This window comes from Xenia sp. Carnegie-2017, unplaced genomic scaffold (assembly GCF_021976095.1).
Source record: "Xenia sp. Carnegie-2017 unplaced genomic scaffold, XeniaSp_v1 HiC_scaffold_2, whole genome shotgun sequence".
Lineage (NCBI taxonomy): Eukaryota > Metazoa > Cnidaria > Anthozoa > Malacalcyonacea > Xeniidae > Xenia > Xenia sp. Carnegie-2017.
In genome coordinates, this window is record NW_025813482.1 from 9463316 (window position 1) to 9482084 (window position 18769).

At 31.3% G+C, this 18769-nt stretch overlaps 1 protein-coding gene and 1 long non-coding RNA gene across 2 annotated transcripts in view; one reads left to right on the plus strand and one right to left on the minus strand.

Moving 5' to 3' along the window:
- The window catches only part of LOC124440742 (collagen alpha-1(I) chain-like), a 29989-nt gene extending 18917 nt beyond the window's left edge, over positions 1-11072 (plus strand). Inside the window, exons 43-73 of the mRNA XM_046991172.1 lie at positions 108-161; positions 234-287; positions 349-402; positions 515-568; positions 738-791; positions 1327-1380; positions 1540-1593; positions 1679-1732; positions 1800-1853; positions 2889-2942; positions 3014-3067; positions 3361-3414; positions 3641-3694; positions 3761-3814; positions 4732-4839; positions 5105-5158; positions 5236-5289; positions 5362-5415; positions 6345-6398; positions 7892-7945; positions 8580-8615; positions 8695-8712; positions 8797-8814; positions 8980-9027; positions 9265-9357; positions 9479-9529; positions 9772-9904; positions 10061-10164; positions 10240-10314; positions 10397-10615; positions 10735-11072. Of these exons, the coding sequence (XP_046847128.1) occupies positions 108-161; positions 234-287; positions 349-402; positions 515-568; positions 738-791; positions 1327-1380; positions 1540-1593; positions 1679-1732; positions 1800-1853; positions 2889-2942; positions 3014-3067; positions 3361-3414; positions 3641-3694; positions 3761-3814; positions 4732-4839; positions 5105-5158; positions 5236-5289; positions 5362-5415; positions 6345-6398; positions 7892-7945; positions 8580-8615; positions 8695-8712; positions 8797-8814; positions 8980-9027; positions 9265-9357; positions 9479-9529; positions 9772-9904; positions 10061-10164; positions 10240-10314; positions 10397-10615; positions 10735-10881 (2076 nt within the window). The 3' untranslated portion in view covers positions 10882-11072. The remainder of the gene's footprint in view (positions 1-107; positions 162-233; positions 288-348; positions 403-514; positions 569-737; positions 792-1326; positions 1381-1539; positions 1594-1678; positions 1733-1799; positions 1854-2888; positions 2943-3013; positions 3068-3360; positions 3415-3640; positions 3695-3760; positions 3815-4731; positions 4840-5104; positions 5159-5235; positions 5290-5361; positions 5416-6344; positions 6399-7891; positions 7946-8579; positions 8616-8694; positions 8713-8796; positions 8815-8979; positions 9028-9264; positions 9358-9478; positions 9530-9771; positions 9905-10060; positions 10165-10239; positions 10315-10396; positions 10616-10734) is intronic.
- Positions 11073-11898: 826 nt separating this feature from the next.
- On the minus strand, positions 11899-16475 carry LOC124440744. The gene is made up of 2 exons (XR_006946739.1): positions 16205-16475; positions 11899-12719 (listed from the first exon to the last, which is right to left on the minus strand). It is a non-coding gene; the product is annotated as an uncharacterized LOC124440744 (long non-coding RNA).
- Positions 16476-18769: the final 2294 nt, after the last annotated feature.

The following is an 18769-nucleotide window of genomic DNA, read 5'->3' on the forward strand; positions in this document are numbered from 1 at the left end:
CTTGGTTGCCATTGAATTTATGTACTTTTTTTCGTTTCGACCTGTTATTTTATTGTATTTACACGCTAGAGTTTTTCACTTTACTTGAATTAAAAAAATTATTTTAGGGTGCTTCAGGTATCCCTGGTCTTATGGGTGCAACTGGAAAAGAAGGATTAAGGGTAAGAATTGTAATAATACCTGATCTTTCACAAAACGTTATAATAATGTTGCAGTTATATTGTTTTATATAGGGAAGAAGAGGTATTGCTGGTGATCCTGGTCCTATAGGTGAATCTGGGATTTCTGTAAGTTTTTTATGTTATGTCTTTGCATGTAGAAACAAGAATTTAACTTTCAGTTTTATAGGGACCTCCTGGGATATTTGGTGGTCATGGGGAACCAGGAATTATTGGTATCAAGGTAATATATCATTTATTCATATTCTCCCTTTCCATTTTATTTCGAAATTCTCAGGCAAACCTCTCCAGCTCCAACAATTCTTAACAACTATGATCTATTGTTTGTATCGTAGGGTGAGGCTGGCTTACCTGGTGATAGGGGATTAGCTGGGTTTGAAGGGGATCAGGTACAAGTTATTCAATTGCGTGAAAAAATTATTTATTCTGATTTAGCAACGTCAGTATTGTTGTTAGTATTTACAACATTTTGATTTAAAATGGGCAATAACTTTAAATGGATAAATAATATTACATATTTACAGTTATTTATTCAATGAAAATATTGTTTTGTTCGAGGGTAAACAAGGTGCTCCTGGACCTTCAGGGACTCGTGGTGAGCGTGGTCGTTTGGTTAGTGTAAAATATGTCATTTACCGAGAGTTAATAAAACAAATTGCTGTAAATTAATTCAGTTTCGTGTGACAACAGAGTAATGTCCGATTTGATGCTCTGCACCGACTAATTTCAATATTTTCTGTATAAACAGCTTAAAAAATAAACTCTGCAAATGTCTTCGGATTAGTGTTTAGGTGACGAAATTTTCTTTTCACATTTGTTATTAAAGATTGGGTAATTTCTAATTTGCAGCAAGTTTAAAAAACATTTGAAGTTTTCAATAAGTAATTGAATTCATATATTTTTATGTAAATATTTCGATATTTTCTAACTAAATCATAATCCTATTCATTGCAAATAATTCATTTATATGTTAGCGGTAAACCATTTGAAGCTGAAAAATTGTCGTTTTTCTCAAATGTTTTTTAAACATTAGTTATATTTTACAAAAATTCACAATTTGCAATGTGTGTTATTTATTTCTCACTCTTTTTTGCTTTTATTTTTTGGCTCCGTTAATTAATGACATGAATGCGTAATTTTTGTTCAGGGATCTCCTGGGATTCAAGGTGCAAAAGGCGCTAAGGGATATCAAGGACATATGGTAACTTTTCGCTCTTGTTCAAGTGACGGCAAGGCTTATTTCACATCGTTATTATGTATCGAGTAATAAAAACAAACTTTAGAACTTTTCTGTTCCTACACTCACATTTATTATTTCCTTGTGTTATTTTATTCTTAAATAAAGATTTGTTTGTATTTAGGAATGCGTGGCGAAACAGGTCCCGAAGGAATATTTGGAAAAATTGGAGATAAGGTGCAAGGCGTTAATGTTTTTTTGTTTTATTTCAATTTGACATAATTCCTTCATATTTTGCTGTTTGTTCTCTTTGCTTTGTTAGGGTAATAAAGGTGATACGGGGATAGTGGGGGACTTAGGAGTGCGTGGGATTATCGTAAGTATACCTATAAACTGTGTATTTTAAGTCTTGGTTTGTCTTTTGACGTTTAATGTTTTATCAGGGATTTAAAGGTGTAGACGGCAAAAAAGGAAATATTGGAGAGAATGCTCCAATGGTAAGTGAGAAATAAAAAGTGCACCAATATTTTGCTTTCTCCTTGAACAATTGACAATTAAATCAATTTTTAAAATTTAACACCCACTTTGTAAACAAACACACTGCTAACAAATATCATTTTTGGACATGGTCAAGATATCGTACAAAGCTGCCCACTACTTCAGCCAATCAGATTGCAGGAAATAAAAAATATCACTTCGCATTCATTAATAAAAAAATAAACTGAAAATATTTCCACCAAGATATATTTATGTGTTCATCATCTGTAATTTATCTGAACCATCTTAACTCAATGTTCATCAAGAAAATTGAATGCAAAAGAATTGCAAAAAAATGCAGCAAACATAAAGAAAATGAGTAATTCTATAGATTCTTGCATAGAATAGATGTGACAAAGTACTTGGAATTATTTTTAATTCTACTTTGAAGTTGCTCCTGAATTTAAGCAAAAAAATCAATTTTGATTATCGAATATCTTTTACTGCTCACACAATTTTTATACGCAGTACAATTTTACGGTCGAGGCTGTTGTAACTAAAGCTTCAATATGCTCCAGCAGTACTTATATATTAAATACAATATCTTTTAGTGCTCACACAATTTTTATACGTAGTATAATTTTATGGTCGAGGCTGTTGTTACTAATGCTTCAATATGCTCCAGAAATACTTATATATTAAATAAAATATCTTTTAGTGTTCACACAATTTTTATACGTAGTATAATTTTATGGTCGAGGCTGTTGTAACTAAAGCTTCAATATGCTCCAGAAATACTTATATATTAAATAAAATATCTTTTAGTGTTCACACAATTTTTATACGCAGTATAATTTTATGGTCGAGGCTGTTGTAACTAAAGCTTCAATATGCTCCAGAAATACTTATATATTAAATACAATATCTTTTAGTGCTCACACAATTTTTATACGCAGTTTAATTTTATGGTCGAGGCTGTTGTAACTAAAGCTTCAATATGCTCCAGAAATACTTATATATTAATAACGTTTTAACCCATGCGTGCCCTCATCTAGGCCCAGTTTGGACTTCTTGGACTGCCGGGATTTCCTGGTTCTGCTGGCTCACCTGTGAGTATCATGTTAAATAATATAAATTTCTCAGTGTTTAATAAAGTATTTCGTTTTTCCTCCTGCCTTAGGGTGATATGGGTCTTGCAGGTTATTCTGGTGTTGTTGGAGAGGAAGGAAATATTGTATGTTTTTTTGTAAATAAATTGTTTTAGTTTTACAATGTTATATCTACAGAACGTCAAAATTTTCAGTCCTTTGAGCCTCTTGGTTTTGCAACTTAAAAAACTGATAATCTTTCAACCTTAAAATAATATGAGCTTTTATTACCTTGCGAACTATTATCTTCGCTACTCAACAAACTTACAATCTTTAAATCTTAAAATCTTATGAGCTTATAACCGTTTAACTTTACAACCTTGACAAAATACGGTCATGCAATCATACAAAGTGTGTTATAAAATAATGTGTTTTGCAGGGTTTACCTGGAGTAGATGGTAAACGTGGTAAAAGGGGACCATTGGGTAAACAGGTGGGATGAGTGGTATGACTTTGTTTCTTCAAGTACTCACTATTTAATTTTAATGTGATGTTTGTGAATTTTCCCACAATGCCTCTGGAATAGTTTGTTGCAGCTCTAGTTAGATGAATTGAGCTGTGAATAATAGATTGACATCATTTTACGAAAAAATTTTTTTGTATGATTTGTGTTCGTTTTTTGTATTTTTGGAGCAAAACTTCAAATGTTTGTTTTCAAGGGATTACAAGGATTAAAAGGAGTACAGGGAGGATATGGTGGTGATGGATTGCAGGTGAGTATTGTCTTAGCTATTTTTACCAAACTTTATGGTGACGTGTGTCCGACTTTTTTATATCAGGGTGATCAAGGCCCTCCAGGCTTTGTTGGTGATAGTGGCAGTAAAGGAATGAAGGTAATATTCCTTTTATCGTGTTTTTAAAACATACTATTGATGTTTCTATTGGTGAGTTACAAAACTTAACATCTGAACGTAAAATTTCCTATTTTCATTGTATAAAAATGTTTCTTCTAAACTGGCGATTCAATGTTTCGATGAATTTTTCAAATGTTCAATTTTCAATGGTTTAGAAACAGACTTTCTATAGGTAATATCGTGTATAGTATGAAATTAACTTTTCACAGAAAGGACTGCTCGCCAAACAAGGTCTAGCTTTGAAATGTATGGTATGAATTTTGAATCCAATAAAACATTCCTCACCAAAGTTTTTTACAACTTACAATTCTAAATCTGAGATTGCATTTGATAGAACATTATTTACAACTAGAAAGTAGACATTGATTGTTAGTTTTAGAGGTTGTGACGCAAACTCTATGAACGGATCATAAACGTGATTGCCCTTCCATTTCATTTTTTTTGCATTTATACAAAATTGATGTAAAAGAATCAGTGCTGTAGAAGTGGGGGGCGCTTGGGGGAGGAGCCCCACTTCTACCTTTGAAATGGATAATTTTTCATAATTTTATGGCTTCAGAGAGAGCCCCCCCCATCTGATAAATTTAGTTCTGCAGCACTATAAAAGATGTAGCACTGAAATCAATAAAACTATACGTCAGTTTCTGCATTAAAGTTTTTTTCACATCGACGCAAACACGTTTGTAAAATACGCCGACATAAAAATGTTTTGTTGGCTGTTCGATCATTTTTAAAAGTTATTTAATCATTTAACCACAGATTCGATATGAACAAATTATTTAACGCGTCCTCAATATTTTTTAATATGAACGAAATGTTGTAAACCCTCGTCTAAACCTAAGAATTTCCAATTGCTCTGTTTTTCTTTATATTTCTTTTTAAATTTGTATCATTAGGGTGTGCCAGGTGAATTCGGGAGTCAAGGTGATATAGGTCCTAAGGGTATAGCTGGGAACATTGGTGGTGAAGGTCTTCAAGGAATAAAGGGGATCATTGGAGACAAGGTTTGCATTTGCATATCAAATAAGTAATAGCATGATGTTATTATTTATGATGTTATGATACGCAATATTTGAAATTTTCTTAATATTTAACCACAACATTACGAATTGGCTGATTAAGGACATTGTCGTTTTAAAGGAATGGACAATGTTTATGCTCTTAAAATTACATAGCAGGAACAACACTCGCGGGCTCGTTACACCACTGATTATGGATCATTGTGGATCACAATGGTCAAAGGTGATTTGAGTCATTTGTTATTTTTAGGGTGATGGGGGGTCTGATGGAGTCATAGGTCGTAATGGAGCTCCAGGATTGCGTGTAAGATAAATGAAAGTTCATGATTTATTTTGTATTGATTACATTTATGTACAAATCAACAATTTTATGTGTTAAAGGGTCGCAAAGGAAGAACTGGTTCTACCGGCTCCAAAGGAGTTCGTGGAGAGAAGGTTCAACGATTAAGTTATTCAATCCGCCAATGTATTATTATGTTTACTAACTGCTTTTTGTATTTTGTTTAGGGCGCTAAAGGAGAGCAGGGTCCTTATGGATTTGAAGGACCTCGTGGTGATAAAGTATAATGATTTTAGTTATTCTATTATTCTAATCAATACAATTTTTTCGTTTTTAGTTAGACTATAATTATATGTTTTTGATGTTGATTGTCCAGTGTTAGCGCATCTTTACTGCTAAAACAACTACCACAGAGGATGTTGAGAACAACAACAACATTCCTTCTCAGGACTGATTGTCCAGTGTTAGCGCATCTTTACTGCTAAAACAACTACCACAGAGGATGTTGAGAACAACAACAACATTCTTTCTCAGGATTGACTGTCCAGTGTTAGCGCATCTTTACTGCTAAAACAACTACCACAGAGGATGTTGAGAACAACAACAACATTCTTTCTCAGGACAGATTGTCCAGTGTTAGCGCATCTTTACTGCTAAAACAACTACCACAGAGGATGTTGAGAACAACAACAACATTCTTTCTCAGGACTGATTGTCCAGTGTTAGCGCATCTTTACTGCTAAAACAACTACCACAGAGGATGTTGAGAACAACAACATCATTCTTTCTCAGGACAGACTGTCCAGTGTTAGCGCATCTTTACTGCTAAAACAACTACCACAGAGGATGTTGAGAACAACAACAACATTCTTTCTCAGGACAGATTGTCCAGTGTTAGCGCATCTTTACTGCTAAAACAACTACCACAGAGGATGTTGAGAACAACAACAACATTCTTTCTTAGAACTTCACTAACGTCGACGATCAACTTTTAAAAACATGTAACAATAATTCCTGATAAAAACAATTAACTTTATACTAGAAATATTGATGCAATGTTATTAAGTTCTATTAAGTTTTTTTTACGGTAATCGCGTAAATCATTTAAAATATACGACAAATTTCGTATATTTTAAACATGTTTCGTATAAATTTCGTATATTTTAAATATATTTCGTATATTGTCGTATATTTTAAATGTTTTTTGTAGGGTGTTTACGGAGACATTGGTGAGATTGGCAATCCTGGAAGAAAAGGTTTTATGGTTAGAAATTTTTAATGAAGTCAATACTTTTTATAAGGACTACATTACCATAAACAGAGTTTTTTGCTTGTTAACAACGTACATTATTACCATTACAGAGTTTTTTGCTTGTTAATAACGTACATTATTACCATGAACAGAGTTTTTTGCTTGTTAACAACGTACATTATTACCATAAACAGAGTTTTTTGCTTGTTAATAACGTACATTATTACCATTACAGAGTTTTTTGCTTGTTAATAACGTACATTATTACCATGAACAGAGTTTTTTGCTTGTTAATAACGTACATTATTACCATGAACAGAGTTTTTTGCTTGTTAATAACGTACATTATTACCATGAAGTTTTTGCTTGTTAATAACGTACATTATTACCATAAACAGAGTTTTTTGCTTGTTAATAACGTACATTATTACCATAAACAGAGTTTTTTGCTTGTTAATAACGTACATTATTACCATAAACAGAGTTTTTTGCTTGTTAATAACGTACATTATTACCATTACAGAGTTTTTTGCTTGTTAATAACGTACATTATTACCATAAACAGAGTTTTTTGCTTGTTAATAACGTACATTATTACCATTACAGAGTTTTTTGCTTGTTAATAACGTACATTATTACCATTACAGAGTTTTTTTCTTGTTAATAACGTACATTATTACCATAAAAAGAGTTTTTTGCTTGTTAATAACGTACATTATTACCATAAACAGAGTTTTTTGCTTGTTAACAACGTACATTATTACCATAAACAGAGTTTTTTGCTTGTTAATAACGTACATTATTACCATAAACAGAGTTTTTTGCTTGTTAGTAACGTACATTATTACCATAAACAGAGTTTTTTGCTTGTTAATAACGTACATTATTACCATTACAGAGTTTTCTGCTTGTTAATAACGTACATTATTACCATTACAGAGTTTTTTGCTTGTTAACAACGTACATTATTACCATAAACAGAGTTTTTTGCTTGTTAGTAACGTACATTATTACCATTACAGAGTTTTTTGCTTGTTAACAACGTACATTATTATCATAAACAGAGTTTTTTGCTTGTTAACAACGTACATTATTACCATAAACAGAGTTTTTTGCTTGTTAACAACGTACATTACTATAGGTTACTTTGCTATTCTGTTGTTATTACGGATAAACATGCACAAGTTAGTTTTTTAAAGACTGTAGCGAAATATTGCAGTCTTTAAAAACTCATGACTGCTTGTTTAAATGAAACAAATCACATTACATCACATAACATTAAATTTCCATTTAGAAATTCATTATTACAACAACAATGTGTGTTCTTTTCATGTTGTTTTTTTTCTAACTTAAGTTGAATAACCAGTTGTGTCATTGACACTTCAGAGTTTTGGGATTTTTTTGCGTTTATTTATTGGTAATTTTTTCTGCTCTTTACCTTGTTCATATAATATATTTTGTTTTACTTTACTTTTTATTGTTTGTTAAAATGGAAATGTTTTTAGGGTGAAAAAGGACATATTGGTTCTATCGGTGAAGTTGGAAAAATAGGAGAAAAGGTTTGCTTTTGAATTTGTTTTTCTGTTGTTGCAGTAGTATGTTTATTGTGAAATAAGATCTATTGTCCCTAGAGACATTTATTTTCTGCAGAGAAACATCTATCATCCACAGATGAACTTCTATTAAATCATTTCCTAGGAAACATCTATCATCCACAGATGAACTTCTCATAAATCATTTCCTAGGAAACATCTATCATCCACAGATGAACTTCTATTAAATCATTTCCTAGTAAACATCTATCATCCACAGATGAACTTCTCATAAATCATTTCCTAGGAAACATCTATCATCCACAGAAGGACATATACTATCCCCAGAGGAACATTTACTATCCCCAGAGGGACATCTATCATCAGCATAGGAACATCTACCATCCCCAGAGGGACATCTATCATCCCCAGAGGAACATCTACCATCCCCAGAGGGACATCTATCATCCCCAGAGGGACATCTATCATCTCCAGAGGGACATGTACTTACTTGGTTTTTAGTCTGATAAATATTTTTGAGTCTATTATTGGCATGTTGGTTGGTTTTCTTTTCCTGCCTATCTGAAACTGGTTGATTTTTGAAAAATATTTCTTGGGATACGCGCCAAGTAGTCATACATTTACTAATTGTTCTTTTTAGGGTGTAGAGGGTCAAATTGGTATCACTGGATTGACAGTATGGGATCATCATTTATTGTTTGTTTATATTTTACATACTTTATCTCTTTTAAATCCACAATATTTGTTTTTTCTAGGGGCATAGGGGAAGGAAGGTTTGTATTTCTATGTTTCATTCATTAATTTTACTATTATCAAATCTATTATCAACCTTCTATAAAAGTGTCATTTTTATTTAGGGTGTTCGCGGAAATATGGTAAAAAATTTTATGAATTTGAAGTTTAACAAAAATAGCCAAAATTGTGCGAATCATATCGCAGAAGACATTTTTTATGCGTTGTATAGAATGAGCGCATAATATACAAAAATATTTTCCTTAAAACCTAAATCATAATGAATCGATAAATTCTAATTTATTTAGGGCCCTCCAGGACCTCCTGGACCTTCCGGAGAACCCGGTGGACGTCAGGTTACAATTTCATAAAGTGTTGCAGTGATTTCAAATTGTGAATTGTGCATTTTACATTATTTGCAATGGTGTTTGTTGTTGTAAAATATTTGCACTGTTCGGCAATTTGTAACATATCTTACGAAATATTATAACTAAATCGTCTTCTTTATTGGCCATATAATTTCTAACCTTACGCTTTTTGTCGTTTGGTGATTGTCGATTTAAAAAATATTAAATTCGTTTTTCTATTTGCAGTCACGTGATGGTTTCTCACGTGATACAGCGAGAGTTGAAGACAGTCGAGAGGATCTAACTCAGACACCAAACTATTATCATAGCGACGAAGAGGTGAATCATCGGTTTAACTCAAATTTTAATTGTGAGAAGAAAAATTTAGTTGTTATGTTTTGCTTAAAAACGTCAGACGATAAAAGAACGATGATGATGTTTAGCAATCTTTAATATATAGGAAAGTGAATTTGAACGTGAAAGCAAACCAAGAAAAACTTTGGATCAATTTGTAAGAAATAATAAATTAAATGCAAAATGAGAGTGCAAATGTTTGAAAATTGCCATTGTGAATTTAGCTATTTCAGTAAATTGTTTGAGCTTTAAACTTTCCTTCCGAAAATATTTTGGAAAACGTGTAACGTTTTTTCGTATTTTCTCAAACAGTCAGTTGTTGAAAGAACATTTTCAGCAATGTCATGAAATACTTCCGAATTAAAATGCACTTCGAAAAAAAATATACTTATTATTTAGGAAGCAGAACTATTAACGAAACTTCATGGTCTTTTTAACGATTTTGCTCTTTATCGGAAACCAACTGGAACACGCGAATTTCCTGCATTAACGTGCAAAAGTCTTTTTAATGATTATTCACATTTGAAAAGTGGTAAATAGAACATCTTTAACAATATGATGAATCTTCATTAAGTACATAATTTTCATTAGTGTAAATAATCTGTTTTCTGACTGTCTTGGAACTCATAATAACACGTGTAAAAGCCTTCGAATGTTTGAAGATGTTTATATCATTTTATATTTTGAGGTATTTATTGGCTTGATCCCAACGAAGGAGTAACTGAAGATGCTGTGAAGGTTTACTGCAATGCTGAGAAACGACTGAGCTGTATCAAACCTCAAGCTAAAAGGGTTTTTATGCTTCATGTTTTAATGAGCTTCAAAGAAATCAGGAATTATGTAAATTGTCATTTTCAAACAATGTAGACTCAAGTGAAACAATGGTATAAAGGAAGTGATAGATATTTATGGTTTAAACAAGATATTGATGAAAATTTCAATGTATGTAAACTTGTTAACATCTTTGTTAAGTCTTTTTTGCTCGTAAATTAAAACTAATTATTGCTTTTATCATTTTTTCTAGTTTCGTTACTCCGTAGAATCTGATCAACTGACCTTCTTGCAGTTACACAGTGATAGAGTAAAACAAACGATATTATACCATTGTATCAACTCAACTGCATGGTTTAATGCATCAAATGACGTCATTAACTCTATCAAGTTGCTAGGTGATAATGAAAGGGAATATGGGGCAACAACTGCTCGTAAACATCGTCCAATTGTAATCGAAGATGGATGTAGGGTAAAACAGCGTTGTTTATAATTTTTTAATTTAATCTTTTGTTATGTTTTTTATGCATAATCATTCCTTATCTGACTTAAACAAATTCTTTGAATATTCAAAAACGTTTGTTGTTTTAGAGAAAAACTGCTTCACAAAGTAGTTCTGAATTCGAAATCGATACTTATAAGACTTCGCGTTTGCCAATTCGAGATATTGCTGTGTATGACATTGGAGATGATGGTGAAAAATTTGGATTGGAATTGGGAGATGTCTGTTTTAGTTAAATAACTTATTATCAGTTAGTTCTTTCTTGCTTGTTATCTTAAACCTGGATTTTTGGGGGAGTATAATCAGCCATTATTTAGCTACCACTGTCGCTCTTAAAAACTATTTAGGTTAGTATGAAGTATTAAATATGCTTACGATGTAAATTTATCAATTCTTCATAACAAAAACAATCACAGTTTTGTCAACAGAGGATTCCAAAAATTATTCATCAATAGTATTAAGTTTTAAGGAAATTTTCAAATTGAAATATGTCCATATGAGGCTTGTGTAGGTTCACTTTCTTGAGTACGATCAGGAAAAATTGATTCGAGGATTTAAACATTAAAGACTCAAGATATATACTGCAGACTGTATAACAAATGTTTCAGTTAACTTTACGATTGTTCCCGTGTTGTTAGAATAAGTAAAAATTGACGTTGCACTTTTTCACGGGTGTTTAAATGCTAACAAGACTAAACATGTCTCAGTTATAGAAAAACAGTGTTATTAATCATAGCAGTTCAATGGAAAAATATTTCTATGAAGGAGCTTTGATTAGAGGAGCAATAACAGGAAGCCTAAATAACTTGAGGAAATTTCGAAACGATTCAAGAACACGTCAAACAATAGATTAGAAAATTTCTGTGAACTAGGAAATCATGAAAGAATTATTTTGAATGAATAATTAGCGAAAGATTATGTTGACAGAACTGTAAATAAGAACTAAAATATTGTGTATAATTGTGTTTCATTTCAAGGCAATTACTTCCTCCTATTTGTTAATCCGATTCAATTTTGTATCCACAGCTTATTTTGTAGGAAGCAATAATTTTATGTTGGATTTATGATTCCTAACATAAAAATATACCACTGTCTGCACTTTGCATTAATGTTGAGCATTAGCATTGGCATAATTTTATTAAAAAAGGCAACAGTTTATGACACATTTGGCTGTAGAGTCTGGACAGGAAGTTAAGAAAACGAGGAAGTTATTTGTTGGAAAATTTTGGATAACGGAAACATTGGACTATAAATTATCAGAATGATCTTGAACTTTATATTTAGTCTCACGTTCTAAAAAATACACGTCACTATTCTGACTTAAATATTTCATAACTTAACTACAATAAATAATTACTATAAGTTAATTTCTATACGTCATGTTATTTTTGTTCAGACATTTTGTTGTACTCGATTTCTTTTATAAGTTAAATAAGAGTCATTCGTCGGAAGGCTGCGTGACTTAAAAATAAGGCCATTGTTTATGAAAGCATTTCATTTCTACATTAAGTTTAAATCAGTGTACTTTTGTTCTTTCCAATTCACTATGGTCGAGTGGATTGTAAATCAATTTTCAATTTCAAACAATGTTTCATTGTGGTGTCGAGGTTAAAAGTCATTAACAAAGGAAATGTTTTTGAAAGGTAATGTTTCGGCATTCCTGACGCATTCTTCTGTTCCACAAAAACTTGTTTGATGATAAGGAAGAAATTCGCCATCAACTTTTCTTGAAACAGACTATTCATACCTTCTTACATGTTGTACATGTGCATGTTATGTCTTCAATTATACCATGTTTTCATTACAACCTCGAAACTTAAGTCTGTGAACTTTTCCATCTTTTCGTTCCCAGCAACCATAAGAACCACTGGATAGTGTACATGTTCCTTTACAGCGATAAATTTCATATCTAAATGTTTTAATGGTTCCACAAAGTTTAATTGTTTTTGTTTCTCTGACTTTTATTGGTTGACTACCAGGTATCTTTAAAGACTTGTTATCAATTTCACGCAAAACGAGCAGAAGTATTACGATTGTTAATCCAAACTTGATATTCTTTGTGTCCATTTTCACACTGAAATTATATGAAAATGTTGTCAACGTCGAGAATGGTGTAGCATTCATTACGAAATCATAATATGTATGTGAACTTATGGACATAATGGCTAGTGGCCAACTTTCATAAAATATTTGTCAGCCATATTTGAGCATGATGAAAATAACAATATTGACAGCACATCCCTGCGTTTAAAATATTTTAGCAACTAATGTATTCTCCAGGCAGAACAACTAAACTAAAGTTTTCTTCATTTCCCATGACTCGCCCTTTCCTAATAGTGCCACAAAACAGAAGGAACACTAAGTCATACCAATTTTCAAACTGATAGTTTTGGTTTCGATAAAATTTGATATTGTCAAACAATAAAACGCCATTGGCATCATATGTTGAACGATTCTTATTATATAAATATCAAATCTCTGCATAGTAATTTTAGGAAACGCGAAAACGAAACGTTTTCATGATAAATATCTTTTATACAACTGTATTTGCTTGCATTTTTTTAAAGAACTCTGCTGGGGTTTGATATTTATTATAAGTATCAGTTTCCTGTATAGAATTTCCCTTGACAATGTTGAACAATCGTCAAAAATGCAAAACAAGTTTCACATGCAAGCCTGAATAAAATCTTCCCTTACTGGCTGTAAATTTCAAAAATCAAATTTCCACAGAGGTTTTTTCATTAACATCTATTGCAATGCTAAGTTAGCTTTTGTTAGTAAATTTCTTAAGTAAAATTATTTACTTTGCAGAATGTTCAGTGTAACCTGACTAATGTTTCGATTCACGTGTATTCAAAATCTTCTCCGTAATATTTTGAAAAATTTCCTGAATGATACAAAATATTTCCTCCAAGTAATTTTGTGAAAATGTGGCAAAGTAATATGGTTGGCAATGTTTGACATTTTCCAGACTTTATAAACATTCGATGAAATTTTTTAAAAAGATTAATTAGTCGACTATGTAGCCAAAATTTACAACGTATGAATATGAAAATTATTTGTCCACGAAATTACAAACCTAATGTTTTTTTCATTGCAACTGTAATCTAGCTAAAAAGTACAATAATCATTCTACATTCCAACCACGAAGAATTGAACTGCCTCAAAATAAAACGAAAACGTTGACAATTGACCTTGACAATTGATTTTCTTTTTGATTAGTACAACTGATTTTATTTTCAGCTTGTTCAACTGCTGCCACTCATAAATGTTGCCCATGTTTTTATAAATTCTTAATAAATGCGAAAATAGTGCAAAACATTTCAAACTTCATTCTCATTTCAGGAAACAGAAAAGGAATAAGTTGTCAAACAAAAACGAAGCTGCGTGGTTTCTAAAAACAAACAAATTCAATGCGCAACTGACACTCCTATCATTACGACCTCTTGACCTTAGAAATTTGTTGTAATTTGCCAGACATTGCTGCTAACATATAGTCATTATTGCACTCAAAATTGACGTGGTAAACTTTTGTTTTAGTAAAACATAAAACATTGCCTGGGATGTCTGCATTTCTTCGCTTCTCCTTTCATATTCAGGGCTAGAGCTTCATAAATGGCTTAAGATAATTTTTCATATTATACACAGTTTTGAAGTAAAACAATCATCTGCTTTGAATTGATCTTGAATTATTTTGCATATCAGTGAGTGTTTATCAGTCAGATCAGCCTTCTTATTGTGGATAAAATAGATTTCAATCAATACTAGATAAATGATAGTACTAAGGACATCTGGCGTTTGTGGAGAAAATGTTAACTTATTCAGCTCATTATGTAGATACATTTCTGTTTCAGAATTATTTACATTATTCTTACAAAGAAATTGAGAGTGTGTATCAACGTATTTAATTGTAAACCCAATTTATTTAAGTTAAAATTCTTCGCCAGCATCAAAGTATGCATGATTTATCAAGTAATTTACCTGACAATCGTAAAACATTAGTGACGTTTAGCTTTGTCTTCAACATTATTAAGCAAATTTAAAATACATATGATATAGTCTTTGATCCTCATTAGCAATAAGCGCATTTTTCCAATAATGCAAGATAATAAACATTTCATCATCTAATGAACGAATTAATGTACAAGAGAACAATATGAAGTATTGAACAGGTGAAATTACAATGAATTGTATTATTGAAGTAACTTTACTTTTTATCAAGGAAAGTGTTCACTTTATGACGAATACATTATGAAACTTAGGCAGTTTATTATGAATACTTTAGTGGATGTTTTTCGATAAAAGAAGTTGGAATGTTTTCTTCTTTACATGCCCGACTACAACCTAATAATTACTTTTCTTTAGTAAAAGTATCTGTGGTAAAAGAAATTGTTTATAGAGGTACTTACATTTGTTATTTAAGAAAAACGACCAATCTCTCAGATGATTTGATAAATTCTGATTTAACTTGAGTTGATCTCTGTTATTTATCGAAAAGAAAACGACCAAAATAGCTCAATGCGTGCTCTCATCACAAGATTTTCTGTTTTCATGTGATTAACATCATTTCATAACTGTCCCGATTTTCTAAATTATCTTTTTTTTACATTTTTTAGCAAATACATATTTTTAAAATTATTACCAAAATCAATACTTTGAACGTTCTTGCTAAAAGCACTATTATTTTAAATAAATACAGCGTATTTCAAAAGTATAAAGTTATTTCGTTATAATGTTTTATCATAAATAGTACAACAATGTAAATAATACAAACAAGCTAGGTTCCAAGGTCAATTTAAGTGGTAATGCATGCAAGAAAGGTGTTAAATACACGTACTTAGCTTAAAGTTGAGCAACATGAAATGATTGTGTTTTGAAAGTGATCCGTTGGAATTTTAAAGGCCTTAATTTATTGTATAAACAATATTTGTGAGTGACAATTATTTTACTTCAATTAATGTTGGTCTTCCGTTTCAAACTTCCTTTGGTAAAAGGTTCATTTATTTTACAATGTAAAATATGTCAACATTGAACCCTCATAAAAGCTGTTCTGAATTTATGTGAAATTTCAATCAAACGTCTCATATAAAAGATAAATACATAGATATTTTGGCGATTTATTCGGTTCTTTGTCTTTAATCCAATAATAAACACGCATAATAGTAAATACAGACTTTCTTGTAAGTTAATAAAGTTATAAATAAAATGCGCATTACACAACCTGCAAATAACTCATATGCTCCTAAAGTTGATTTCTTTGTCATGGTATAATCTGGAAAGTTCTTCATATGTATCTGCGCTCTATTCATTTGAGTTATTTAAAGATAAAAATCGTATAGTTTGTACTTCAAAAGAGAATATTTTCCCGCTGCGCAAAATCTATGTAAAATTGTTTATTTATATTTAACTAGCCGGTCCCGTCTACTAATTTTGTGTTAGGTATAGACCGTTAGCGCAATGGAAGACTATAAATTATTTATTATTTCACAATGCAATCAAGTAACATTATGATGTTGTCGATGAAAGTGTAAACGAAAGAATAGATAAAGTACGACTCACCTTTTGTGTTCTATCTCTGAGTCAGCAAGTACAGGTGTTCTTTCAATTATGGTATCACACGAGGTCTACACCATCAGCAATCAGCATGTATTTATACATGTCTGTGTAAGAAGGTGTGACGTCGGTAATACGAGTGTCAGAAATGCTCAGTAATCATGCGAGGTAATGACGTTATCCAATTTCATGAAAGAATTAAGACTAAGATGTTCCTAAGAACTAAGTCATCTACACTTTTCCAATGAATTTTTCTACATGTATGGCTATCCTTTTACTTTTCAAATCATAAATTTACCAAAATTTTACTCCCCAAATAAGCATCAATGGACTCCAGTTTGACGCAAATGTAGTTAATGAGTAGTCATGCGATGTTTGAATGACTTTTCTTATGTGATAACAAATGAACTTTACTCCAAGACAACGCATTTCTATCACGCTCTCTGTCATTTTTATTTGACCAGAACAGTCTGTGTGTGTCATGGGAAATGTTTCTGACGTTGCCCTTGAAACGATTTTTTGTTTACAAAAACTCATGATAACATCTTTAAACTAACAAAGTTTGCATCGATGGATCCTTATTAGGAAGCTTGCAATGCTAAATGTTTTAATAACGACTTTTGTTTTAATATTTGATAATTCCATTGCTGTATTAACAGTATAGCTATATCAACAGTAAGAGTTACTTAATACAAAAATTCAAATAAGTCAAAACAAAACTAAATTTTTTTCCCAGAGATAGAAAATGTTTAGAACAACATTTAATTGATAAATTTTTAGACATCTGTGTGATCTAAGACATGTTTTTGAACAGTCCTTGATTAACAGTTCATTTCACAAAACGAGAAGTTTTTTAATTTGGTCATAAAATTTCATTTCATTATAAATTATATTGAGTTAAATAGCTTTTAATTATACAAAGTATATTATTTTTTACTTTAAATGTTTTGCTTTAGAACGAGAGAATTAGTTTAGGGAGTGGTCCATTCGTGAAGGGGAGTCCATTCATCTTAAGTGCAAAAGTTTCGAAAAAGAGTGGGCGAAGTAAAAGCATATCCTTTACCGTCCACATATGGAATTACTTATGCATTCATAAATATCATTTATACGGTAGCACAAGAGATACTTATTATAAAGATAGTAGAAGTAGCTAGGTAACCAACAAAAGTGCCTTTGTTGTTTTTGCAAAATATTTGTCTTCTCTGAGTTTTGATAATTACAACTTAAATATGTCCTAATGATTACATGCAATGTAAAATAAAAATATTTCCATTGCTGGAAGTTCTTCCATTGGTGTGTGTACCATCAATGATGATTTTTATATGTTTATCAATGTAAAGAAGAACAATGTAATGGTAAGAACACTTAAACCTATAAATAAATTGTTTATCAGAAGATTTTTGCGTTGTTTGTTGGAGAATTTAATCATTGTTTATATGCTTTGGTTTATAGATTCTATTTTGATTTATTGTTTAACATTTCACGAAACAAAAATATAAAAATATCTTCAATTCATCTTCGTTTACCTAATGCATGGTTAATGACATGTTTTATGTTTTAAACCATAAATAGTCAAACACACATTTCACGTGAGAGTGTCAATTTGGCCATACAAGGAATAAAATAGATTTACGAAATTATGTCATATGCAATAGCAACTTTTCAAAAATCATACCATGCTCACAAGACATAAAAATTTCCCCTGCTGAAGGAAGAGATCATAAGATGTAAATATCTGGTAACACAGGAAGCAAAGAATAGTTTTCATATGCTGATAGTTCATACTATTTCCTCCCGCTCCAAAGAACATTAAACATTTTTTGAATTTTCAGCTTTATGTCATTAGTCAGTGTAAAACAGTTGAACTTGCATTTCTCTTTTTACTATCGTAATTATTGTCCGAACCCTGAAGGTTTATGGTGTTGAAACCTGAATGTACCAATAAAAATATAGCTTATGGTTGACATGCTGCCATTAGGTTTCCATAGTTTGAGGATTGTATTTAAAGCATTTGTTTTCTTCTCTATTTATTTATTTCACTTGCAATATGAGATTTTTTTATTTTACTTGCATTAAGAGTTTTTTAGAATCATATTTGCGTAAACGGCTCGTAAAACAATTAAAATTTTACAAAAAAAAAAAAGGATAAAGATGAATTACACGGAGATCAAAGATAAAAGTCAGATAGTTATTAATGACGCACGCGGAAAATAAACGATGCGTTGATCTCATAAAACGACGTCAATTGACATCTACATGAGAAAATACATTTTTCACTTCCAAGAAAATCTTATATGAAATGATCTAGCTAAAGCGTAGACTTCAAGCATGCTGACAATCTGACTTTAATTTGCAAACTTACTGACACAACTGACACTCGCATGAAATATTTAGTTTGTTTCGTTTAATACATTAACCAGCATTGTGAACAGTGAACTGAAAGAGGAAGTCCCAATTTTCAAGAATATATTTCTTTCATACATAATTGCAGGTCTAAGTGGCTACAGTCTTACTTTAATATGTCAATCCAGTGGCAATCCTTACTTCAACACATATGTGACATAAAATACT